A 25,910-nucleotide genomic window follows, 5' to 3' on the forward strand; every position below is an offset into this window, starting at 1 on the left:
GGATGTGAGAATGAGCCATCCCAGAGCAGGGAGGTCGGGATTTTCAGAAGAGCTCGGAAACGGGGTCCTGGGCACTTCGGAAAAACTGTCCCCTGTCCCCCTGACTGTCCCCTCGAGCAGGGGGTTGGACTAGATGACCTTCTGGGGTCCCTTCCAACCCTTATATTCTATGATTCTATGATTAGGTGCCGAGTGCTTTTGGAAACCTGACCCCAGCGACAAGTGGTGAGCATGTGAAAAATCCAGCCCTAAGGAAGGGCAAACACAACAGGTACTTCCTTCCCAGCTGGGAGAGAGAAAGACGGAGCCAACGGCTACTAGCTGGAAAAAAGGCATTTATGGCTCAGGTGAGTTTGAATTGCCAGCTCCAGAAAGGCATCCTGGGAACAAAGCTTCTATAAAAGGGCTACTGGGTGCTAGGGGAAGTTAACAGGAGCCGAGGCAGGAGACTTGCTTTGGTGGTGAAAGAATGCAAATGAAGCACTAATTGCCCAAAGAGGAACTAGTGAGCCGACAATTCTTGCCTTGTCAATGTTGCCTCTGTACCTAGTAACACAACAGAACGAGCGCGGGGGGGGGGGGGATTCCACTCCAGCAATGGAAACACGAGCAACGAGCAGCACCGTGGTCCCAGGACAAACAGCGCCAAACCAGAGAGGTGCATTTCATTTCATTTGTTTCATTTCTAACCTTTTATTAGTTTCTAGATTAGGAAAAAGAATGAAAATATAAATACACATGGACCTTGCTCTACGGCAATCTAAGGGCGTCTCTGGAGAAATTCTTACACATCCGGTCCCCAGTGAAGAGCAGGCCCCAGGCCACAGCAATAATAATACTTAGTCTTCCGGCCACGTGCTCTACAGTCTCTTCTAAGCACTGTTCAAACAGCCGGTGATTAGCTACCCTCACAACACCCCTGTGAGGTAGGCGCAGTAAGTATTATTATCCCCATTTTACAGATGGAGGAACTGAGACTGAGAGCTTAAGTCCAGAGCCAGGATTAGACCTCAGGAGCCCTGGATTCCAGGAGTTCCCAAAGGCTAGGCAGCAGTTCTCAAACTATGGGGTGGGCCGCCCAAGGGAGGCACAAGCTGTGAGCTTTTTTTTTGTTTTTTTTAATAAGAGCTGGGGCTTGTGCAGAAGGGCCGTGCACGCCCGGGAGGTGCGGAGCCACCCAGGCCCGGGCTCTCCCCAATCCCTCCCCAGGAAGCAGCCTGGACTTGGGCACTCCTTGTCCCCGACCCCCATCCCTCACCTGGAGGTGGCGGGGCTCCATCTGTCAGCCCCAGGGGGGCGGCAGCAGAAGAAAGGATGGCACTGGGGCGCTAAGTCTGCTGTGAAAAGTCACTTTCCACATTGCCACTCTTACTTCTGTGCTTCAGAGCTGGGTAGTGATATATGTACCTGGGGGGCGGTGGGGGGGAGGCACAAACAACCACAGACACAAAGAAGGCGGGCCCAATCAAATAAGTTTGAGAACCACTGCTCTAGGCTACACAACCTCTCAGCACAATGACCCTATTGTCACAATAAGAATCGTCAGAGGGGAAGATTTTTGCATAAGAATTATAAATACCATCAGTGGGCCCTGTCCTGACCCCAAGGGGAATTTTCCCATTTGACACCGGAAAGCCCAGGATTGGAGCCCAATAACCAATGGCAGGAGAGTAATTTTACATACAAATACATTTGCAGAATATACACCACACACACCGATTAATTTGCTATCTATTGCTAGCAAGGTCATGCAGAAGAGGTCAGTGAAGAATTCTGTCCAAACAGCCCAAAAGGAAGTTACAAATAAATGAGTCAATAGGCAACAAAATAACCATATTAGTAAAGAACCAGCCACTCCCTTTATAAATCTGGCAGGGCCAGACCCACAGCTCCTGCCTGGTTTATTGTCATCCAACCTCTCTTCAAACTCTGAGTCACAGATGAGATTCTAGCAGCCAAAACTCCTTTAGCGGTGGCAGCATCTGCAAAGAGGAGTTTCACCCCTTGCTAACTCGTCCTCAGTTTAGCTGGGTGAATAACTTTGAAGGCATTTGTGGGGTACCCTGAGCTGGGACCAGAGGAAATTCCTTTCACAAGGGAGATGGGAACAAGCTGCTTCCTAGCAAATTATTTCAGAGACTTTAACTAATGGACCCCGGCTCTCAGCACCCGCTAGAAAAGAAGGGTCCTGAAAATACGATTTAGTGAGGGGTGAAATTCACCCTGTGCAGAGGAGCCTGTGACGGGGCAGCGGCCCCTCACTGGCTGGCAAAGGGTTAACAGCAGCCCTTGGAGTGGCTGTGCAGAACCCAGCCAACCAGAGGAAGGCTTAGAAGCAGCCAATCAGGGCCAGGCTGGGTCCTATAAGAAGGGCTGCAGGGCAGCGAGGAGCTCAGTCTCTCCTGGAGCTTGAGGGAGGAGGCCTGGCTGCCCGCAGAGAGAAGTGCGTGCGACAGAGCCGTGCTGGGCAGGGTCGGGGGAGCAAGTGGCGCTCCAGCCCGGCTGGCTCCCAGACTGCGTCCTTGACACAGGGGCCGAGTAGGTGCTGGGGCTATGGAGAAGTGGCCCAGGGAAAGCAGGTAGCGGCAGAGGGGAAGGAGAGGCCATGAGCAGCTGCCAGCGAGAGGGTCCGTGGGTTGGGGCCCAGAGTAGTGGGCAGGCCTGGGCGCCCCCTTTTGCCCCACTGGCCGCTGAGGGAAGTGGCCAGCCAAAGGACTGCAGTTTGCCGCTGAGCAAGGGGCTGGACTAGGCGCTCTAGTCCATTGCGGCGAGAAGCTGGGTGAAGGACTGCGGGATCCCTGGAAGCGGGGAGACAACGGAGTTGGGGCACAGCCGGAGGGCCGTGCCCTGAAGAGGACGCCACAGTCCAGGAGTCCCAGACAGCGGAGACGGTGGAGAAGCAGTGACAGAGAGTGAGACACTACAAGAGGAGGGTGCCCTGCTGGACAGAGCGAATTCCCATAGCAACCGGTAGGAGGCACCGTGGGTGGTGAGCACAACCCGATACAGAGCCAGACCAGGCCTAGACACCACTTCAGCCCTATAGAAATCCCCCTTGTTCTCCTTTCCCCCATGGGGGATTTTGGTCTCCTGGACCAACGCACCAATCATTCCACCCTGACTCCGGCCAGTCCCTTTGGCTGCCATTTTCCCCCAGTCACTCACTTGGCCCAAACCAACGCCCTTCACACGGTGTCTGTAAATCACAAGTTGACGTGAAATGGCTGGATCGTGAAATGTTCGCATAGCGCCTGCCCCCCGGGGCTCCTTTAACAACAGAGGGATTTGGGTTTGGGGGTGGGGGAAGAGTGGACCCAACAGGGGACTCTGTCTCCACATCCCATCCCCTCCTCCTCGTTGTGGTTCTCGGTCAGTTCTTCATCCGGAACCTGGCAGACCAACCCCACGGACGCTCCGTTTTCTCAAGCACTCCAGCCCCGAGCCCGTCTCGGCCATGGTGGGAAAAGCGCAGCACAGGCTGGAGCAGGGAGAGCCAGGGTGTCTTCGTTCCCGCCCCCAGAAGGCGCCTGGGGCAGGGAGCAGCAGAAGGCAGTGCCCGGATTGCTTGTTCGGACAGTTAGCGGGTGGAGGGAAAGCGCGAGATAAGACACACTTGGTTGTGAGTAAAGCACTTGACAGAGCATCTCATCAAAACGTACTGTCCCGGCTGACCCAGCGTCAGCAGAGACCATCCCACGGACTGAACGCTGGCTGCAGACGTGTTAGCCAAGAGTAATAACAACAGGCCACGGGACGGAGCTGGGAGCAGGTGCTCAGCGGGTGCCACGGCTGTGTTACTGGGAGCTCCTGATTTATGCCATTTCTTCACAAATCACCTAGCAGAGGCAGTAAGAGCATGTTATTAGGGAAGCAGCATCTGCCCTGCAGAGAGTCAGTGGGAAGGAAAGAATCCAGGAAGCAGGAAACACTGATCGGGACCTGGGGGAAGACAGTGGACAGCAGCAGATTAGACAAGAGCTTCCAGTCCATCCTGGCACCTGAAAAGGCCAATACACAGAGGCTTTGTGTAACGGAGCAAAGGGGTGACAGCCCCCATCTCTCTGCCTTGGGATAACCCCACTGGAGACGGCATGCTGTTCAGGGCTCCTCAGGAGAGCTGGAAAAATACCGATGGCCCGTTCAGAGAACAGCCACAATGTGATCTGGGGGCACAAGGGATTGACTGGTGAGGAATGAGCAAAAGAGACAAGTAGGTCCAGCTTCACTGAGCAGTGACCTGACGGGACCCGATAACAATCCGGGGGAAACACGGGGGGGCGGGCACGGGAGAGAGAATTTTACAGTAGTTCAAGGTGGGGATGACTGGACGAAATCAAGGATTAAAGCTGAATGTCAGAAAAAAACTTCCTAAGGGGGAGACGTTTCAGGCTGTGGAACCACCCCCCCAGAGAGGTGACACCCCAGAGTTTGGGACACGTACAGTTAGACGGACCAAGCACTGGAGGGAACAGGCGTGCAGTGCCAGGGAGAAGTACTAGAGTTTATTAGAAGACTTATTAGTTCTTTTCCAAATCTAACAACTAGGATTCTAGGCTATCCACACGGAGAACGACAAATTTTAACGTTAAAATGACCCTTTGCCTAACTACAAACTAGCAACTAAACCCAAGTCCCTTTCACACAAGATGAGAAGTAGTCAGTGTCTATTAGACTGTGCACGGACCTCACAAGGGAGCGAGGGGCGACCCATCGCTGGAGAGGGTTAACAGGCTGGACATATTCCTAGAAAATACAGAGTAGAGCCCGACCCTGCATTGGCTAGGAATGGGCAAAATGACCAATCGGTCTTTTCCAGCTCTAACCAGTCTCTGTCACTGGAGGGTTTTAAGAGCAGGTTGGACAAACACCTGCCAGGGATGGTCTAGATAATACTTAGTCCTGCCGGGAGTGCAGGGGACGGGACTAGACGACCTCCCGAGGTCCCTCCCAGCCCTAGGACTCTGTGAATCTCTGTCAGATCTCTAGGTGGTCTCAGTGAGATGGTCACTTCTCAGGTCAGGGATCAGGCCGTACGCAGTTGTGAAGCCCGGCGCACACTCCTGGTGGGTAAATAGTCAGTAAGAGAACAGAGAGGAAAGAGCACTACAGTAATTATTGCTCCAGGGCATTGCACCTGGAGTCCTCAAGTCCACACTCGACTGAGGTTTTCTTTCATTTCCCAGACTGTCACCGGCCCGGCTGGAACAGGCGCTGTCCGTCAGGTCTGTCCAGTAGCTCCACTGAGGAGCTGCTGGCATAAGCCATAACTACAGCGCAGTAGCAAAGTCTCGCCCGCCCCACAGTACCCACTGGGCCTGACCTAACAACAACACACAGCACAGCACCCCCCGCCCTGAGAAACCACTGGTCTTCGCCAGAACTATCCCAATGAGCACGACGCTCCCGTGTTTGCTCCACACAGGAACGGGCAGGAGAGTCCTGCTAGCACCCTCCGCTCCTTTCAGTAGTAAGATGAAGACCCCACATCGGTCAACCCGGGCCATGTCATTCCCAACGCCCTCCAAGCGCTGCTCCATAAGCCAGATCCCTTCCCAGAAATCTCCCGTCCCTCCTGCCAGACGTTCTCTAGCACCTCTGGGGGTTACGTCCAACCCAGCAAATGGGATTAGTACTACAGCGTTGGCATCCTTCAGGGCAAGACTCGGGCCCTTGTTTTCATTGGAATTCGAGCTGCGTTGTGCAGGGAATGTGCAGTTGTGTTTTCCTTAGGGATGCACGGTTGGTTCGTCAGCGCAGGCCTTTAGCCTGGGAGCTCCTTGTGCCAGGGAGCCTGTTATTTCATCAGCACCACGGCATGTCCAAATCCTAAATTACAGCATTGCTCCTCCTCTGCTCCTGCTCAGGGGACGTAGCATGTCTGTAACTCCCTCCTTATGTACACTGCGTTAAGGCTTCCAGAGGCATTTGGCTTGGGGCACAGACAGTAGAAGCGGGTGCATCTGGAGGAAGGGGTTGAACGACTCCCCGTCTCCGTAGCAGGACAAGAGTCTCTCCTCCGTGTGGACGGCCTGGTGCACCGTCAGCTCCTTCTTGTGGCTGAAGATCTTCCCGCACTCGGTGCAGGGGTAGACCCGCTCCACCGTGTGGGTGAGGTGGTGGGTCCGCAGGTTGCCCTTGTACTTGAAGCTCTTGCCACACTCCACGCAGGTGAAGGGCCGCTCCCCCGTGTGGATCCGCTTGTGCTTCATCAGCGTGGTCTTCAGGTTGAAGGTCTTGCCGCACTCGGCGCAGACGAAGGGGCGCTCCCCGGTGTGGATGCGCTGGTGGGTGATAAGGGTGCCCTTGCGGTTGAAGCTCTTGCCGCACTCGGTGCAGGTGAAGGGCTTCTCCCCGGTGTGGATGCGCTGGTGCTTGATCAGCTCCCCGTTGTGGCTGAAGCACTTGCCGCAGTCGGCGCAGGCGAAGGGCCGCTCCCCGGTGTGGATGCGCTGGTGCCGGGTCAGATCCCCGTTGCGGCTGAAGCTCTTGCCGCATTCGGAGCAGCCAAAGGGCCGGTCCCCGATGTGGATCTTCTGGTGCAGGATGAAGGTCTTCTTGGCGCAGAAGCCCTTGCCGCACTCGGCGCAGACGAAGGGGCGCTCCCCGCGGTGGATCTTCTGGTGGGTGATGAAGTTGGCCTTGCGGTTGAAGCACTTGCCGCACTCGGTGCAGGAGAAGGGCTTCTCCCCGGTGTGGATGCGCTGGTGCAGGATGAAGGTCTGCTTGGAGCAGAAGCTCTTCCCACACACATTGCATTCGAAGGGCTTCTCGCCCGTGTGGATGCGCTGGTGCCGCATCAGGTCGCCCTTCTGGCTGAAGCTCTTGCCGCACTCGGTGCAGGTGAAGGGCTTCTCGCCCGTGTGCACCCGCAGGTGAGTGATGAGGTTTCCCCGGTGCTGGAAGCTCTTCCCGCACTCGGTGCACGTGAACGGCCGCTCGGCAGCGTGGGCTCGCGGGCGTTTCACCGGCTCGGTGCTGGTGGCCACAGCCCCCCTGCGGTCAGAGGCCGAAAGGGATTTCTGGCTGGGGTTGCTTGTCGGGGCCGTTGGCACCTTTCCCTTGGGCTCAGGGGTTGTCTGCGGCCCCTCCACAGTCACTGTGGGTCTCTGGAGCGCCATGATGTTTCCCTGGGCGTGTTGCACTTTCCAGTGATTAATGCTGGGTTCTGTCCTGAGCAAGCCCGGGGAAGCAGCCTCTAAGCCTCTCATCAGCAAAGCCTTGTTTGGTTTCACATCCTCTGGCTCTTCCCCAGGGTGCTTCTGCTCGCTGGCACCCCTGCTCCCATCACCTGCTGGGGAAAAGAGAGGCCAGATGTTATTCCGTGTGCCGGGGACAGGGGAATTCCCAGCGTTGAACGCAGAATACAGCTAAGTGCCAGGGCCGAGACGCTCGGTGGCACCCCCGTTTGTACAGAGACGCAGGCTCTAATGCCTTGCACCCTCTGAGCTCGCCGACCGAGAAAGCAGCTGCTCCCAGGCACTGCTCACCGGCGGAAGGTCCCATGGGTGCTGGGCAGCATTCCCAAGAGCCGTAACTTCCAGAGACACAAGTGGCAGCGAGCGGCACTGACTGTCGGCAGCAGGTGGGCACCTCGCTCCCATTTGTACCTTGGAAAATCAACCTTTCTGAGACGTGCTGGGCTGGGTCACCGCCGCCCGGCATCACCTCCCACAGCCATGAGAACGTCACCGTGGGACAGAGGCAGCGACGGGCAATTTTCTTATTCGTCTTAGGCCGTGTCTGAACCTACACGCTTCTCGCAGTACAGCAGCACGGATACAACTGTGAGCGCGCTCGCGGGGCCGCGGGACGCCCGGGGGGGGGGAGAGGCGCGGAGAGCTCGCGGGGCCGCGGGACGCCCACGGGGGGGGGGGGCGGAGAGCTCGCGGGGCTGCGGGACGCCCACGGGGGGGGGGGGGCGGAGAGCTCGCGGGGCCGCGGGACGCCCACGGGGGGGGGCGGAGAGCTCGCAGGGCCGCGGGACGCCCACGGGGGGGGGGGGCGGAGAGCTCGCGGGGCCGCGGGACGCCTGGGGGAGGGAGGGGAGAGCTCGCGGGGCCGCGGGACGCCCACGGGGGGGAGGGGCGCGGAGAGCTCGCGCGGCCGCGGGACGCCCACGGGGGGGAGGGGCGCGGAGAGCTCGCAGGGCCGCGGGACGCCCGGGGGGGGGGGGAGGGGAGAGCTCGCGGGGCCGCGGGACGCCCGGGGAGGGGGGAAGGGGAGAGCTCGCGGGGCCACGGGACACCCACGGGGAGGGGGGGAGGGGAGAGCTCGCGGGGCCGCGGGACGCCCGGGGGGGGGAGGGGAGAGCTCGCGGGGCCGCGGGACGCCCACGGGGAGGGGGGGAGAGCTCGCCTGTCGACGTAATGAAAGCAGCTCAGTGGCGGGCGGTAGCGGGAGAGCGTCTCCCACCAGCACAGCACTGTGCAAACTAGCACGTATGCCAGCGAGACTTGTGTCGCTCGGGGGGGGGGGGGTTCCCACACTCCTGAGCGGGACGCATTTTGCTGCCGTAGCCCCAGTGCCGACGAGGCCTCACTTCAGTCCCCGTCCCTGCTGCACAACCCAGCACCCCACTGAAGCCAGAGGCAGCTAGAAAGACTCAAAGCGTCAATAAGACGAAAGAGAAACATCAGAGACCCAGGTGTTGCTATTTTTAACGTTTCCAGGCTCCTTTCTAGGCCGAAGATGCCTGGGCACGGTCAGGGCAGGCTTGGATCTTTGCTGGCTTGTGTGACACGGACCCTCTCGGTCCCCTGAGGCTGCCTGTCAGGAAGGGCCGCACTGGCTCACGCTGCGAGGCGCCCCCCCCCCGCTATCAACAAAACGGCACCTAGGTCTCCCCTGGCTTTACATCCTGCTGGCAGGACTCGCTGCTTTACGAGCTTGGGAAGGAGGCCAGGGAGCCGGTGGAGGGCAGCCCTGTCACCCTCTGACCCGGGAACCCCGCTGGAGGCCAGGCCATCGCACTCGCACGAGGCAGTGGAGGCTGGAGGAATTTCTCTTGGCTTCTCGTGGGTCACAGCCAAGGCCGGCTCCCCCCACCGGGTCAGCATCGCAGCCAAAAGAGGTGCACACAGCCAGAGGCCCTCGGGTAATGTTCACAAGATCTCTCTTGTCGCGAGTCAGAGAGCACTCAGCAGGCACAGAGCAGTCCCAGGGCCCGGCTCCGGGAGACCTGCCTCCTGCCTTGACAGGGCAGTTCAGGCCTCCAGACAGCACTGCAGTGAACAGAATGTCGGCTGACGCTTAAAAAGCAATCTCTTAACGCTAGCGTCCCCAGCTAACTGGGGCTTAGCCTCCGGCCCCCTTGCAGAGGGACCGTCTCTCACTCGCGAGGGCAGAGAGATTTGCAGTTCTGGGCTCCACTGCACCCAGTGGCTACACAGGGTCCATGTGCTAGGAGCCCAGGGATTTGGAGCAATCAAATTTTTGAATTGCTCTGCTCCAGCTCCGCTCCGGCACCACTCCGCGCTCCGACTCAAATTAATTTTTAACTAAATAAAAAAAGTGCATACTGTCATTTTGAAAAAACATTTTTATTCAGACTTTTAAAACAATTTAAATGTCATCAACAATGATATAAACTAGAATGATTCATGATTCATTCTGTAAAAAATTATTGCAGCAATCACGTCGTCTTTCACAGTCTGCCGCAAATCATTTAAAATTAACTTTAAAGCCGAAAACAGTCGCTCTACACTGGCTTGAGTTGTCGGCATGCTCGAAGCAATTCAACAGGCAGCCTGAATGTGGTGTGGGTAGCTGTGAATGGCCTCAAAAACAGACTTCACTTTCAGCCTACCAATGGACTCCGTCGCCTCACAATCTTCCCGAACATTTCTCTCGAATAATGCTTCCTTACAATTATGAATCGCAGAAACTCGCCGGTGTCTTTCTTGTTTATCCAATTCCTTTTCGAAGGCGTCTTCTTCTGAAGACAGGTTTCAGAGGAACAGCCGTGTTAGTCTGTATTCGCAAAAAGAAAAGGAGTACTTGTGGCACTTTAGAGACTAACCAATTTATTTGAGCATGAGCTTTCATGAGCTACACATCTGATGAAGTGAGCTGTAGCTCACGAAAGCTCATGCTCAAATAAATTGGTTAGTCTCTAAGGTGCCACAAGTACTCCTTTTCTTCTGAAGAATTGGTGCTTGAATTATCTCCATTTCCCTGTGATGGCTGAAGACGTCTCAGGGATGGACGCTCGAACAAGTTCAGAGTGGAGACAGACGTTTGAGAACAGCCTGCTATTTCTGAAGGATGTGAACTTTCCGAAACCGCAAATTTGACGGTTGAGGACCCCTTTTGTTGTGTTTTGTTTTCTTCAACCTCTTTCGCCGAGTTCAAATGTAGCAACAGATTTTGTTTTTCGAGTCGTCGAGCAATATCAAGGAGCCCTTCCTTTGCCTTCGGTATTTCCCTTGAGGTAAGAAGAATCTGATACCATGGGTCAACATAAACTCCAGCAAGGAAATGAATATTGTCAAAAAGCTTCTCTTTGCGTTTCTGCATGGAGGATAGAATTCCTTCTGCAATTTGTCCACCATTTTCTTCCAAGAATTTTGACAGTTTTCGCCATTCCTTCATTAAAACTCCTAGGGTTACATCGACGGCTTGAAGGTTCACGGTTGTTTGGTTTGGCTTTGCCAAGAGGTCTCGCAGGTTCTTCACTTCGTCCCATTCAGCTTTTGTTAACTTGAGTTCTCTTGTTCCAGCAGCAGCCGCCACTTGTTCACAGTAAGATTGAAAAACGAGAAGCCGATCAATCATCGCAAATGTTGAACCCCAGTGAGTCACAGTATCCAATGATTGAGTTACCCCATGTAGATCAAGCAGAACACTTTGAATAGTTGGGGTTCATAGTTTGACAACAACTTGTCGAATTTTTGCCAGAAATTTCTTTGCATGTTGTTTGTTCAGTCCACCCCAGATTGCCAACTGAAGAGTGTGAATACCACACCTCATCAGTTGGACTTTTGAGTCGTCCTCATGAAGCCATGTTGGAAGTATGAGGCTAGGGTCATTAACCCATTGCGCAGCAGCATCCATGTTGAGTTCGATTTCAGACATTCCTTTAGTGCCTTCATCAGGCAAAATAGCTTCAGTTCTGTCCACATCCCTGGTCTCAGAGGTAGAGATGGTTTCATTGTCCTCGCTGAAATTTTTGACGGCACACATCATGTTTGCTGCTTTGTCAACGCAGATGCTCAGCACTTGCATTTCACTGATCCCCAATTTTTCTAAAATAGCTTTTACTTGACTTTTCACGTACGAAGAATTGTGATGCCCTTCAGTGTCGATTATGTCCAAGGTTTTTACCACAGCTTTATCTTTTCCTTCTTCATAGTACTGAGCACTGATTGCAAGGAAATGTCTGTTTCCATGGGTTGCTGCATCTATTTTCAGGTAGCACAATTTTTGCTCCAAAGCTTTCTTGAGCTCTTTGCGACCAGACTCAGCTGTGCTGACAACTAAACGACGAATCGCATCGTGCCCCGTCAAAACGCCAAGCTGCCAACCCATTTCACCTGTAATTTTTTGGAATCCTTTGTTCTTTAGCCTGAAGGTAGTGAGCGGTGTTGAACTCAAGCAAACCATTTCCATCAGCCCTTCATGGAAAGTATTGGCATCCATGATGACTGTAACCTTTGAGGACTTCAAATATGAGTCAAGTTTTGTTTGCTCAATTTTGGGTTTCTTTTCAGATGAAGCTCCGCAAAAAATCTTTTCTCCAGGAGTTTTCAAAGAGCCAGATGAACGTTGTTTCGCCGCATCAGCTTTCTGTTTTGCCTCATCTTCCTGGTCCTTTTTTGTAACCAGAGCCGCATAGTTTTCAGGATGGTTACGTTTTACATGCCGCCAAAAGCTGAAACTTTTCACGGCACTTGCCTCACTTGTCTTGAAGCTACATGGTTTGAGCTCGCCATTTACTTCCTTTTCCACCTTGCACGTTGCTGATTTCTTCTTTGCTTTTCGCAAAAGCCCAGATTTGGGGTTTTCAAATTCAAAAGTAAAGACGTTGTTGAGATCCTTTTCCGTAAATCGGCTATCAATCATGGGGGGCAGATTTGATTTTTTTGTTGAAGCCCTGGCCAAATCTTCTTGTGCTGCTACCGCAGCCAAAGGTTTCTTGTTACGATCTTCGAAAAGCAATGAACAAAAGCATTACACTTTTTTATAATGTACCTGCTTGTGATATCTTAACCACTTAAGGTACTTTGAATTTATTTTGGATTTTCTGGACAAAAATGATCGCATTTTCTTTTTTACACAAAATTATTAAAGTATATTTTAATATTTTAACATGTTTCTCACAGTTCTAATGAAGTATTTTTAATATACATAATTAATTAAAATTTTTATTTATAAATTGCAAGTTAGTTTTTCTTATGAAATTTGCGGTAAAAATATTTGAAATATTTTCCAAGTTTTTAATTAATATCTCAAAAACACTTTAATACAGATATAGCCATGAAATGTGGTACGTGCCGTAGCATTAGTACGTGCTATCGTTCTTCTACAACATTCATTGCTGGGAAGTAATGAGGCTACATGTTACAAGGCTGAAAATAAACTTTAACGGGAAACAGATTTCGGAGTAGTAGCCGTGTTAGTCTGTATTCACAAAAAGAAAAGGAGGACTTGTGGCACCTTAGAGACTAACCAATTTATTTGAGCATAAGCTTTCGTGAGCTACAGCTCACTTCATCGGATGCATACTGTGGAAAATACAGCGTCCGATGAAGTGAGCTGTAGCTCACGAAAGCTTGTGCTCAAATAAATTGGTTAGTCTCTGAGGTGCCACAAGTCGTCCTCTTCTTTTAACGGGAAAGTGGATTCAAATTTAAAGCACAGTCCTTTTTGTAAAGAGAGGAAATTTTTGGAAATATGTTTTTGCTTCATCAGCCTGAATAGATTATACAAGAGAGAGCAAATAACAGGTTCTATCTTGTATAATGTTTCCAGCCTGATGAAGGAAAAACATTTCCGAAAATTTCCTCTCTTTACTAAAAGGACGGTGCTTGCAATTTGAATCCGCTTTCCCGTTAAAGTGGATTTCCAGCGTTCTATCATACAACAGCATTCAAATAAAATTATTTAAACCACAGGCATCATGAACTGGGGGGACTGGGCCAATTTTATTTAATATTTTATTAAATCTTCGACTATTTAACAGATACGAACCTGGAATATGATTTAATGCTAAAACATGCATTGAAACCGTACTCAATTTATTTTGTTTAATTAAAATTTTTAAACAGTTTTCTCAAACGGTTAATCTGCTTAGAATGATACAAACAATTTTATTATTACTTATTTTTCAACTTTGGAAACATACATTTTCAACGTAATAATAAATAATAACCAAAAATTATTAACATATTATGGAACATAATATTACCACTCGTAGCCAGGGGCAGTCGATGACAAGCCTTTCTTGAAATATGAAATAAAAATGACCAAACGCCAGTTCGGGACACCTATGGTTTAAATGATTTTGGATAATGTAATATGGTAGCACATACTAACACTAAGACACAGACATAATTTCATTACTTTATATTAAAGCGTTTTTGAGATATTAATCAGAAATTAACTTTTCATCACCTCCTTGAAGGGACTATAGCTCCCTTAGGAAGAATTTTAGGACACTTGCACAGAAATGTTTTTTCTTAAAATGACCTAAGGATTCACCCCCGAAGTTGTGCTGGACATTTTCCAATCACTCTGGATATATCACAAAAATCACTCCTAATTTATGCAAAAATGTTTATTGTATATTTATATGCCTGCTGCACACGACTTTTTCAGTAAATTTAAAATTACAAACGCTACCAAAAGACCGTTGAAGAGATGACATATAAAATAAGTCCGCCAGAGTGATACGGTAGCACGTACAAATGTACCGGTAATGGGAGCCCGTGTGAGAAATGAGCTCAAGTGGTTAACATCTCTTGCAATATCTAAATATATCAATAAACAGAAACTTTTTTTTTGCAATATACCTGTTTGCGATATCTTAAATGTTGCGTCGTGTCACACTTTTCCGTAATTGCAGCACTCAGCGCGTCTCGTTGATCAACCCTTACAAAAGAAGTATCAACACACACTAATCTACGCGAGTACGTACTCGCCTAACCTTGGCACAAGGGTGGGAGCAGTCTGCAGTGTTGCCGGATGTCTGATAACTATCTCCAAAAAACTTGGTAATTTTGTATCCGTACATTAAATCTTGATTTCGGCCGACGTGAGAAGAACTGTGACATATTACGTAAAGTGGTAACGGAGATGTTAATATCAATTGTTTTACAATCTGAAACTTTTTGGCACCTTAAGGACTTTCTTGCTAAATATCACTCATTTTGGAGTGAAAATGAAAAAAACAAACTGGAGCAGTGGAGCAGTCAAGATTTTCTGTGCTCCGGCTCCGCTCCCACTCCGGGCAAAAACCTGCAGCTCCACTGCTCCGCGCTCCAGCTCCGAGCTCCGCCCCAAAGCCCCGCAAGAGCCGGCACAATACAGCCAGCCTGGCTCACTAATTTCATACAGGGCCTCCCTGAGTTTCCAGCTCTCCCTGTCCCTCTTATCCGGGGGGCTCAGCATGGCTCACCTGGGCTGGGGTAGCCAGGAATTCCACCTTCGCTCAGGCCCTGGGGATACCCAATGGCTGACTCATCGTCTGGCTCCACTTTCACGATAAGCTCCGGGTTTGCGTCACCTGTTCACAGGAAAGAAAAAGCCTCACCCAGTGTTTCCTGTGGTCACTCAGGGCTGGGGAGGGTGACCTTGCAAAGTAGCTTTAAATTGGCTTTTGATTGCCCCTGGGAACGCTGGCTGGGGTGTGTCTGTCTGTGTGTCATTCTGCAGTCTGTGGCAGACACAGCAAGAGGCCTCAGATCTCCTGTCCCTGCCTGTGAATATATCCACAGGGCCCCCTGTCCTGTCCTCCTCCCACTGACTACAGTCTGCCCCCAATCCCTCACACGCACCCCTGGCAGTAGGGTGCCCCAGCTTCTGGCGACTCCTGTAGGCGAACCAGGAAGCCAGACACGAGCTGTGTGTGCCAGGATCTGGCACAGCCAGGGGCCCACCTTGAGGAATCTACAGGCGGGTCCCTGAGTTTCCAGCTCTTCCCCTCACACCTGCCCCCAGAGACCGTCCCGGTGGATCCCAGCACCACTCACAGAAGGGGTCGTCGGGACCGTCTCCTTCACAGTAATGCTGGCCACACTCGCCGTAGGAGTCGTCCTCGGGCTCCGTTTTGACGATGATCTCTGCTTTGATACCTGCGGAAAGCAAAGCACGTTGCACGTTCCCTACGCCCACGGCACGGCTGCGAGGGAGAGACTAGCTCCAGGGCAGCGTTCGGATCCCGCTGAGCTGTTCTCCCATGGTCAGCGGCGTTCATTCCTAGGGAGCTCTTCCCCACAGCGCATTCATCCCTCAGGCATGCCAGGGAGGTCTTATCCCCGGTTAGCTGGCAGGGAGCTGAAGCACCAAGGGACCTGTCACCAGCCAGAACCCAGATCCCCTAACCCCCGGCCACCCTGCCGGGGCCAGTTACACTCGGGGTGGGGTGGGGCAGGGCAGTGGGGGAAACGCGGCCACCTGTTCATCGTGTCACTTCCTGGCAGGGATTCAGCCAGTGCCCATGGCGCCGAGGGACCTGCTGCCCCCCAACGCCCCCCTCGTTGGTTTGCTGCTGCGCTGCAGGAGCCAGCCCCAGGCCCAACGCCCGGCCAGCACGCTCGCGCCGTGGGGACACAAGGAGACTCCTCGGCATCCTCCCATCGCGAGGCCAGAGACGCCCAGAGGCACTGATTCGGGCAGCCGCAGGCTGCAGTCCACCATGCCCGCTGCCCCAGGCAGAGTCACCCAGCTGGCCCATTGCTGCCATGCAGGGAGCCAGACCGGCTCCAGCTAAAGCCGCCCCCAGCACCGGGACAGGCCGACCCCATTGCCCAGCCGGCTCAGTGGGGGCCGCCCTGCACGCCCTGGGGGGGGTAGGGCCAGTGGGACGGGGCTAACTGGGCTCCCGGGCAGAGCTGGCTCACCCACACCGCGAGAGGGGGAAGTGCCTGTGGTTCTAAGCCTTCTCTGAAGACATTGCCCAACTCCTAACCGCCTGATCCCCTCCCTGCAGCCCTTCCCCGTGCTGGTCTCCTCAGCTCCTCCCTGGATCCAGACTGTGAGCGCTGGAGGGCAGGGCCTGGCCTTGCCTGGCTGGGAGGTGTCTGCACCTCCTGTTCCAGGGCGGGTGTAGGGGGGCCGGGCGCAGCCAGCCCTGATCAGCCTTTCGCCGGGGTGGGCCCTGGTGCAGAGACAGCCCTGGAGGACGGAGCAGACAATCTCCAGCGTAAGGACAATAAAACGCTGCTCTTGGTGGTCGTCTTCATTGGCTTCTGGCCACTGGGGCTGCGACCATCCCCTGTGGGGAGGCTGCCCTCCAGGGGCTGGCTCGTTCCCCGGAGCATGGGGCAGGACCAGCGAGTGATTAAGGCCCTGCTCTGGGTCCCACAGAGGTCTCTCATACAAGGCTCCGGGGGTCCCCTTGCCTCTCCCAGCTATTCGACGTGTACAGCGGTCGGGGAGGGGGGCGCAGACGATACGGAGCCCTGGGCTGTGGGGCAGCAGAACGCTGAGTGGGGTGGCCACACATTCTGCAGGGCCCTGGGCACAGACACTTGCTGGGTCCAATCACGCTGCCCCCCATGGCCAGTCCCCCCCAGCTCCGTGCATCCATTGCTCCCCACGCATGGGGCCCCTCGGCTGTGGCGTGCGTCCAGCCCCGCACGCTCCTGTGTGTGAGGCTCTGGGCACACCTCCGCCAGGAGCCGGGAAGCCGGAAGGAGACACCCACGCACAGCCGTCCACGCGGGAGAGGAGCCGATCCCTGCGGCAGCCCATCTCCACAGGAACAGGAGGGGAGCTCGCGTGGGGAGCTGCTGAGGAGGCTCGGCAGGGGAGCTCGGGGAGCGGGGGGGCATGTCCCCTGTGCATACCTCCACTCAGCTGACAACGTGGGGGGAGCAAGAGGAGCTAGCTGGGACACTGCAGGGGCGCCCGAGTCACTGTCTGCCTGGGGAACGCCCCACACACGGCCAGACCCAGCTACTCAGCGGAGGGGTCTGTCCCTCCCCCACTGCAGGGGAAGCCACGCTCACAAGGCCGGGGGACTCACACGGCTTCTGGATCCACTGTGTCCAGGGCCAGCAAAGGCTCCTGCCCCAGGAGCCCGACTCCAGGGGTTCACACAGGTCCCCCCTGAGTTTCCGGCTCGCCCCAGCCCCCTTCCCTGAGCTGGCCTGGGGCGGTTAGCATCACTCACCAGTGCTGGGGTAGCCAGGGAGGTCTCGGTCGCCCAGGCCCTGGGGATACCCCACATATGACTCGTCGTCTGGCTCCACTTTCACCACAATCTCCTGCTTCACGTCAGGCCAGCCTGTGCCCGGGAGGGGAACAGAGAGAGAAGGGAAGAAGGAATAACGTCCCGGGTCTGCGGGACAGTCCTGGGCTGAGCTAACCCTTGGAGACTCTGAACTGAACAGGCCCCGGCTGGGGAACCTGGACTAGGACTTTGGGGCTCTTGCATGTGAAATATTTTGTGCCCATCCTTTCCTGGCCCAGGGCAGACAAATAACGCTTATTTCACCAGAGAGAACACACCAGACCCGCTGCTCGAGGCATCCCTGTGCTGGGGGCTCAGACCCACTCCCTGGGGATGGGCCCACGTCCCACGGCCGTGCTCCTCAAGGGGGGCTCATGCCTTGCTCTGGGAAGAAGGGTCCTGGATGCACATGAGCGCAGGGACCACGCTGCTGCTTGATGAGCCCCTAGGTCTGGTCAACACGTCTAGTCCCAGTTAGTCCCAGCTTCCCTTCTGTGGCAAAGGCTACAGTGCTGGAAGCAACCCTGCAGCTCCAAGCACACCTGGCTTTGATCAACTTTTGGTACAGCTCAGTCCGTCTTGGGCCATTCCATGGTCAGAAACAGCTGGCAGGACACAGGCAGCCCGACTGTAGGAGTTTATAAGGGTTCCCCCGAGATCCTAGCTCTTCCTGGCCTCCCTTTGCCTGACCAACTCCAGGCGGAATTTAGCAGCACTCACCTGTGCTGGGGGCCTGGTGAATTCCTCTCTCTCCCTGCTCTGGGGGTGCCCCCGCGCACGGCTCCTCTTCCTGCTCCGTTTTAATAAACACCTTGGGGCTGATGTCAGCAGAACCTGCAAGGACCGAGAGTCACAGTCTGGTTCCCGGGGCACCGACAGGCTGGCAGATACTTTTTTGTATAAGTAGGGGCATAGCGAGCAGATCGAGGGATGTGATCGTTCCCCTCTATTCGACATTGATGAGGCCTCATCTGGAGTACTGTGTCCAGTTTTGGGCCCCACACTTCAAGAAGGATGTGGATAAATTGGAAAGAGTCCAGCGAAGGGCAACAAAAATGATTAGGGGTCTGGAACACATGAGTTATGAGGAGAGGCTGAGGGAGCTGGGATTGTTTAGTCTGCAGAAGAGAAGAATGAGGGGGGATCTGATAGCTGCTTTCAACTACCTGAAAGGGGGTTCCAGAGAGGATGGCTCTAGACTGTTCTCAATGGTAGCAGATGACAGAACGAGGAGTAATGGTCTCAAGCTGCAGTGGGGGAGGTTTAGATTGGATATTAGGAAAAACTTTTTCACTAAGAGGGTGGTGAAACACTGGAATGCGTTACCTAGGGAGGTGGTAGAATCTCCTTCCTTAGAGGTTTTTAAGGTCAGGCTTGACAAAGCCCTGGCTGGGATGATTTAACTGGGAATTGGTCCTGCTTCAAGCAGGGGGTTGGACTAGATGACCTTCTGGGGTCCCTTCCAACCCTGATATTCTCTGATTCTCTGATTCAACCTATTTAGCTCATCCCAGAGCAGGTTCAGAGGTGACTCCACCGTGCTCTCCAAGTACCTGCCTGGGCAGAGGATCTCTGTCCTGTGGGAGCCGGCAGGACAACACACGGGGGCTGGAAGCTGAAGTTAGAAACATTCCAGCTGGAAAGAAGATGCAACGTGTGAGCGCTGCGGGGCGGGGGATGGACTGTTCATTGGCACAGCCTCCCCGGGGGCGGGTGGACTCTCCATAGCGTGGAGTCGGTAAAGCAAGACCGGCCGGTTTCCTGCTGAGCAGTCCTGGGGGGCTCAAAGCACCACTCACCTGCGCCGCAGGTGTCCGGCATTCCCCTCTCTCTCATTTCCCTGCGATCGCCCACATGCAGCTTGTCCCCTCGCTCCATCTGAGACCGGCTTTCCATGTCAATGCGCCCGGAGCCTGCCCAAGGGAAAGACGAGTCACGCTCTGGGCCTCCCCGGGTCACCCAGGGCATGATCCATAACCCAATTCCCAGGCAGCATCTGCCTTTAACCAGAGACACGTTTCCTCCACGGGCCACAGGCTCAGGCCAGGCAGTGAAGACAAGGGGCACATTTGCAGTGTGAGGATTCGAACTCCCCACCCATTGGGGTCCCAGTAACCCAGGGCCGTGCGCTCTCCAGTCTCTCCCGCGCCCACACCCACAACCTGTGCTGTGCTCAATCCTCTCTAGTCACTACCTTCCCCCTCCCCGTTCTGTTCCTTCCCCTGCCCCCTCTTCCCCGGCACCACATGAGCTCCCTCTTCAAATCCCAGCACCCCCACTGGGACTGGCCACTTAGAGGGAGGTCAGGAAGAGCCAGTTATAACAGCCAGGGCTGCAGACGTGGGCAGGGATTTGGAGAGGGCTGCAGACCTCCTCCTCTCCGTGGCAGGAGCCAGCCTCTAGCTAATGGGGGCAGAGGGAACTGCCCCAGGGCAGGTTATCCCATCGCTGCCCCCTGCAGAGTTCTTGCCCCTTCCTTTGAAACGACTGGCCACAGTCAGAGCCAGCAGTACAGGGCCCGCTGGCCTGACCCAGCGAGACAGTTCCCCGAACACACGGCACACAGCCAGCTATTCCCACCGCCGAGCTCCCTGGGGCACCGGCCGTGCCACGCATGCATTCAGAACGAGAGCCAGGAGACATAAACCAGAAACACCCGAGCTCTTTGTTAGTGATCAACTCCCTGGGGCATTTCCCTGTCTCCTGACACGCCCTTGTGAGCCACTCCTCACCGCGTCATCCCTCCAGAGGAGACTGGCTCCTCAGGGCACGGGATGCTGACTGTCCATCTGCCTGCAGAGACCTTGTCCGCACGGCCCCACGGGAACACTCGCACTCTGCTGGTCCCTTCCCACACTTGCATCTCAAAGGCCCCTTTGTGTTATTTCTCGCTGGTTTTCCAACCCCTCCCAGTTCAGCATCCGCGAAGGTAGCCCACGCCACGTTCACCCTCCCCCTACAGTCCCTCACAGAGACGTTAAATAAATCCAGGTGCACCGTCAATCTCAGAGACACCCCCAGTAGGGCACGGTACTGCCTGTCCCTGTCCTTCACTTATGGTCCTGCCGCCAGCCTAAACCAGAACTATGGCCAACCAATGGCTGCCACCCTGTGTCGTCGCTCTGCTGCGGACACCGGGCCAGACACCGGTGAGCTCTGACTGCTTCGCGCCAGCCAGTGAGCAAAGCGGAAGGAACATGAGAAGAACCCGGGTGTCAGCCAAGAGAACAGGGCCTAGAGCTCGGAGACCGATACACCCATCAGGCTGCACCGGGAGCTGTAAGATCCGTGCGCCCCAATAACCGCCCTTGCCGACTCGTGGCAATAACTCTTATTGGGAGAGGCCAGCAGGACAGGGGTTGTGAGTAACAGGATGAAGCCAGATTTCTAGAGCCTCGATTCATGGCTAGCAATGGAGATGTCAGAAAGCCATCAGATACAACAGCACCTAGACAGACGGTCCCCAAAGCGGTGTGCTCTTCTCCCGTCTCCTCAGACGGCTGGTCTCCCTAAAACAGCCTCAAGATTTTCAATATCACATATTTGAACCTGGGGAAGAAATGACGTGGGAAAAGGGTTTTAATTTTTATTTTCCTTGCACCGTTTCTATGCCCAGTAAAGTCTCTCCATGGGGTGTCCTCCTGGAATATCACCAGCCGCCTCTCGGGGGTGGGTCGAGGGGGGGCAGCTTTCTGCCTTTAACCTACCGCCCAACATAAACAAGAGGCAGCCACTTCCCAGAGACACAGAGCCAAGGTGTGCACACGTCCCAGTGCCGGCTTGGCTTCACTGCTTTTATTACACAGGAGCACCGGGACAGCTGCCTAGTAAAAAATACAAGACAGAGAAATCTAGCCAGGGGGTGATGGGCCAAATTCTGTGCTGAGCATCGCACACCTGGCAGGCTTGTTGGAATCAGGGGTGGAAGTCAAGACAGGATTTTGCCCTGTGGTTGGAGGGGAACGGAGCACCCTGGTTTATACCACATGCTAGTTTGTTTTCTCATAGGAGGCCGGTTGCTCTTGGTGGCCAATCTCACAGGTTCGCCAGGCCTTCTCCTCAATTCCAGGCACACCCAACTCTCCCAGCAAAACCAGGGAGGCAGGAGTAGGCCTCCAGCTGGTAAATGCAGCAGGTGAGGGACACACACTCTAATTGGGAGGTTAAAATTAGTCCTGATCTGAAGCCAAGTGGAGCATTTCACAGATTCCAGCCAGTCTTATCGCTACCCAGCGAAACCACGAGCTTGTCTCTCTCCTGCCTCCCGTCCAGTAAAGCTCCGGCTACCATTCTGCTAACTCTGCCCTCTCCTCTGGGGAAAAACAGACAGTGACGTCCTCAGACATATCTGCACCCCGCTCACCGCTCGGGAAAGCTCCAGCTTTTGCTTATTTATGATGAGTGTTTACACGGCACCAGAGGCGGGAGCTAGGAGCTTTGCAGACACATCGATCCAGTGACTGTTCCTGCCCCGGGAGCTTGCAACGTAAGGCCTGGATTCTGCTCACCTCCCTCCCCACGGAGGTCACGGCTGCAGTGTCGTTTGCATGGAGAGAGATGCGCATCTATGAATTCAGGGTTTGCCTGGTTGTTGTTCCTCCCCCTCCATTTTTTTTAATCTCCTTCCTCTGAAGCATTGGGGTGGCCAGGGCTACAGACGGGATGTTAGGGGTGGGCCAGGGCGCTAAGGGGACACCGAGCGTTCTCGCTCTCACGTGCTGGGCTGGCTGGTTCATGCCCACATTTTCGGGGGTTAACTCATCGCCATGTGTGGGGTGGGGAAGAATTTCCCCCCCTGCTCGGATTGCCAGTCACCTGGGGGGAGGGGGCGCGTTGCCGTCTTCTGCAGCCTGTGGGTGCCGGTCCCTTGCCAGGATTATTGGGGTGTCTCTCACTTCAGCCTTTCCCTGACACTGACAAGCACTGGGGCCCCTCGGTCCCTCCGACCCTCCTGTGCTCTAGTCTCCAGTGGGCTGCCAAGCTCTGGTCTGATCTCGCCGTTGGGGTCAGTGGGCGGGTGCTGGGGGGCGCTGCTGGCCTGTGCTACACGAAAGATCAGACCAGACGCTTGGGTTGTCTCTTCCAGCTTTAAATTCTGTGATTCTGTGACTCCAAAGGGTCTATGGCTGCTCTCCACCTCTGCCTTGCTCCTGGGCACACCCCACATTTTAACACCTCCATTTTTAAAAACGAATCTCAAGAAAAAGGGGCATTGCAGCGCCATGTCAGTACCGGTTAGCACAGGCCATTAGGACATTGTTATTCACTTCGTAGTGTCTGGTGCAGGGGGCTCTGCAAAACAAGGACCCGGTCCCTGCACCAGATGGCTCATTCCCTAGGACCCCGCTACCGCAACCCCTTGGGAGCAGCCGACCTCTGGGCCCCCACGGAGCCCCACGCAAGGCCAGTGTAGGGCCAGAAACAGACGAACAGAGCAGGGGAGCAAGAGGACAGGGTAGCACTGACATGGGAACGTTTTGCACACTTGGCGGTCGTCTCCGGCCTCGTTTAAACCCCCGTGTGAGACAACCCCTGAGAGCCGAAGTCGGAGACGTCACCGTCTACACGACCGGCAAACGGCACTGGTGCGAACAGCAGTGGGTAGTGTTTGTTTGGGCTGGTGCAGGTGGCTGTAATCCCCAATGTAAACACTCACACAGCTTGGCACCTGCCCAGCCATCACATGGCCTCTCTCTGCGGTGCTCTCCCCTCCCCAGGGCTGCCACCTCTCGAGAGTCCATCACGAGCCTCGTGATCTTTGCCGTGTTTGTTTAAAGCCCCAGCTGCCGGAGTCAAGAGACTGTGGGAGAATCCCCGCTTCCATGGATTGTGGAGAAAAGCCCGACAATGGGAAGCAAAGACACCGTAAAGGCTAGGAAGCAAATCAAACAAACCCAAGGTTTAAAAGACGCTCAGGGCTTTTAAGCCAGTCCCATGATCCTTTGCAGCCTGACTCATGATGTTTGATCACATGAGGCTGCTGGCAGTATGGCCTCCCCCCTCCATTTATCATCATCCCTCACGGTTTATGTCAAATCTAGACCCAAACCTTCTTTATCTCCTTCACACCAATGACTGGCCTGCGGAACAGAGCCAGGGCTGGACCGGTCTGAGCCAGGCCACAGCCCAGCAGGACAGGGAAGCAGACATGGGAGGATTTCCAGTGCAAGAGAGACTATTATTGTCACATGCCCTTCTTGCTGTCTCCTCTTCTACCCTCTCAACCTGACAGATTAGGGTGCCTGGAGGCGACAGGGGAGGTCAGGGCGGGAGGATAAAGCCCCAATCCGGCAACTGGATCCCCGCCAGCAGATCCAATTGCAGGATCAGGGCCCAGGGTGCCCAGTGAAGGACCAGGGCCAGATCCGCAGCTGGTGTCAATCCAGGGAGCCCGGCTGCCATGGATGGAGTTGGTCCGATTTCCACCGGCGGAGGATTCCTGGCCCGTCCCCGTTTGCCCCCATTCTCAGCTACAGTTAAACACAAATCACCTTTTTCCCCTCTCCAAAAATCCCTTCCTGGGGGACCCGGCCAAGGAGCCGGCGCCTGGCGGGCGGTCCCGGGGGATGCGGGCGGGTGGCGCGGGGATGGTGAACAAGGGAAGCGCCGGTAGCAGCTGGGGGCGGGGGGAAGCCGGGGGACCCCCACGCGGCCCAGCCACTGTGCCCCGGGCTGAGCCTTGTCCTGGCCCCCGCCCAGCCCGTGCACGCCCCGTGCGGGCCAGGGGCGAGTGGAGCTCTGCGGCCGGGGTGGGGCGCGGGCGGCGAGGATCCAGGTCCCCCGCCCCCGGCCAAACCCACGGCACTTGCAAGCCTCGGGGGGAGCAGGCGAGGGGCCCATTTGCTAGGGGGAGAGCTGACTCCGCCCCACGGATCCCCGAGCAGCCCCCCCCCGGGAGAGCGGATCCCTGCGCGCAGCGCCCCCCCCGGGAGCGCGGATCCCTGCGCGCAGCAGCCCTTCCCCCGGGAGCGCGGATCCCTGCGCGCAGCAGCCCCCCCCCCCCGGGAGCGCGGATCCCTGCGCGCAGCAGCCCCCCCCCCGGGAGCGCGGATCCCTGCGCGCAGCAGCCCCCCCCCGGGAGCGCGGATCCCTGCGCGCAGCAGCCCCCCCCCGGGAGCGCGGATCCCTGCGCGCAGCAGCCCCCCCCCGGGAGCGCGGATCCCTGCGCGCAGCAGCCCCCCCCCCGGGAGCGCGGATCCCTGCGCGCAGCAGCCCCCCCCCCGGGAGCGCGGATCCCTGCGCGCAGCAGCCCCCCCCCCGGGAGCGCGGATCCCTGCGCGCAGCAGCCCCCCCCCCCGGGAGCGCGGATCCCTGGGCGCAGCAGCCCCCCCCCCGGGAGCGCGGATCCCTGCGCGCAGCAGCCCCCCCCCCCGGGAGCGCGGATCCCTGGGCGCAGCAGTCCCCCCCCGGGAGCGCGGATCCCTGCGCACAGCAGCCCCCCCCCCCCGGGAGCGCGGATCCCTGGGCGCAGCAGCCCCCCCCCCCCCGGGAGCGCGGATCCCTGCGCGCAGCCCCCAGGCAGGTCCCGGCCGGGCTCCCCGAGGCGCGCCCCGCGCAGGGAGCGGGCAGCCCGCTGCACTCACCCGCTGCGCGCTGCGCCCCGGCTGCGCCCGGCTCCCCTATGGCCGCCGACTCGGGAACTTCCCCAGCCCGATCGGCCGTCGCCGGGGGCAGAGACAAAGGGCTCCGCGCCCGCTGCATCCTGGGAGCCGTAGTCCGCGCGTAAAGACGCGCGGGGCCGGCGCGCAAGGGGGGCGCAGGACGCGCGCACCTCGCCAGGGCGCGGGGCCAGGGCGCAGGGTTCCCCGCGCAGCGCCGGGTCGGGGGCGCTGTGAGCCCGGCCGCGGGGGACACGGGTTCGCCCGGGCTGGGGCCGGGAGGAAAACTACAGCTCCCAGCAGCCGCGGGCGGCGCCGAGCCTCCGGCTCCGGTTTGGCACCGGAGTCTGCACCCCGCTCCGGTCCCGGGATCTCCCGTGTCCGGCCTGCGCTGCGGGACCGAGAGGCAGCCGAGCCGGCCCCGACCTCTGCACCCCCCCGCCCCGCTGAGCCCAGACTCTCCAAACCGGATTAGCTGGTGCAGAAATAACCCGGTGTGAACAGGCGGTGCCGGGTGGAAGGCAGGGCAGGGTCGCTGAGCCCAGGGCCCACTCTGGCCCGCCCGTCTCCTGCTCCTGGGGCTGGCTGGATTTTCGGGCACATGACTCAGTGGCCCCTTCCAGGGCGCAGAACAATCAGCGTCAGCAGTGGTTCGAATTTGTACTGTTCCGTGCCCAGAGGCCCCAGGCACGCCTGCGGACTCTCGGTGCTAGGAGCTGTACAGACAGGAGCAAAGAGACAGGCCTTTCCCTAGCCTAGAGCACCAGAGGCCAGGGGGATGAACCAGACAGGCGGGCAGGGCCAGGGAGAGGGAAGGAAGAGGTAACAATCCAGTCATCTTTAGCTTTTGGATCCCAATGACAGAAAGACCCTTCCAGCCAGGGACTGTAACACTGACCCCATGTGCTGGGCAGGCTGCA

The 25,910-nt window shown here is 56.2% G+C and overlaps 1 protein-coding gene across 4 annotated transcripts; it reads right to left on the reverse strand.

Annotated features, from left to right (window-relative positions):
- Positions 1–659: 659 nt before the first annotated feature.
- LOC125632977 (uncharacterized) lies at positions 660–25,641 on the reverse strand. 4 transcript variants are annotated; one of them, XM_075124680.1, is made up of 8 exons: positions 24,976–25,059; positions 23,049–23,264; positions 19,192–19,305; positions 18,113–18,226; positions 17,333–17,446; positions 15,189–15,290; positions 14,615–14,722; positions 660–7,291 (listed from the first exon to the last, which is right to left on the reverse strand). In XM_075124680.1, exons 2-8 carry the CDS (start codon positions 23,131–23,133, stop codon positions 5,907–5,909), a joined length of 2,022 nt encoding a protein of 673 aa, XP_074980781.1. In that variant the 5' UTR covers positions 23,134–23,264; positions 24,976–25,059; the 3' UTR covers positions 660–5,906. The 4 variants fall into 4 exon arrangements, with proteins under 4 accessions (XP_074980781.1, XP_048697954.2, XP_048697953.2 ...); XM_048841997.2 differs by lacking the exon at positions 23,049–23,264 and having other exon boundaries at positions 660–7,288; positions 24,976–25,129; XM_048841996.2 differs by lacking the exon at positions 23,049–23,264 and having other exon boundaries at positions 24,976–25,129.
- Between the last annotated feature and the right edge of the window lie 269 nt (positions 25,642–25,910).

Source organism: Caretta caretta, chromosome 2 (genome assembly GCF_965140235.1).
Source record: "Caretta caretta isolate rCarCar2 chromosome 2, rCarCar1.hap1, whole genome shotgun sequence".
NCBI lineage: Eukaryota > Metazoa > Chordata > Testudines > Cheloniidae > Caretta > Caretta caretta.

Bases quoted from the DNA above. Each gene is read 5' to 3' on its own strand.
- LOC125632977 (XM_048841996.2), bottom strand. From the start codon at position 25,093: ATGCAGCGGGCGCGGAGCCCTTTGTCTCTGCCCCCGGCGACGGCCGAT. The intron at 18,227-19,191 runs GTGAGTGGTGCT...CGGTCCTTGCAG, and splicing joins GCCGGACACCTGCGGCGCAG to GTTCTGCTGACATCAGCCCC. The intron at 15,291-17,332 runs GTGAGTGATGCT...TGCTTTCCGCAG, and splicing joins CCCTGGCTACCCCAGCACTG to GTATCAAAGCAGAGATCATC.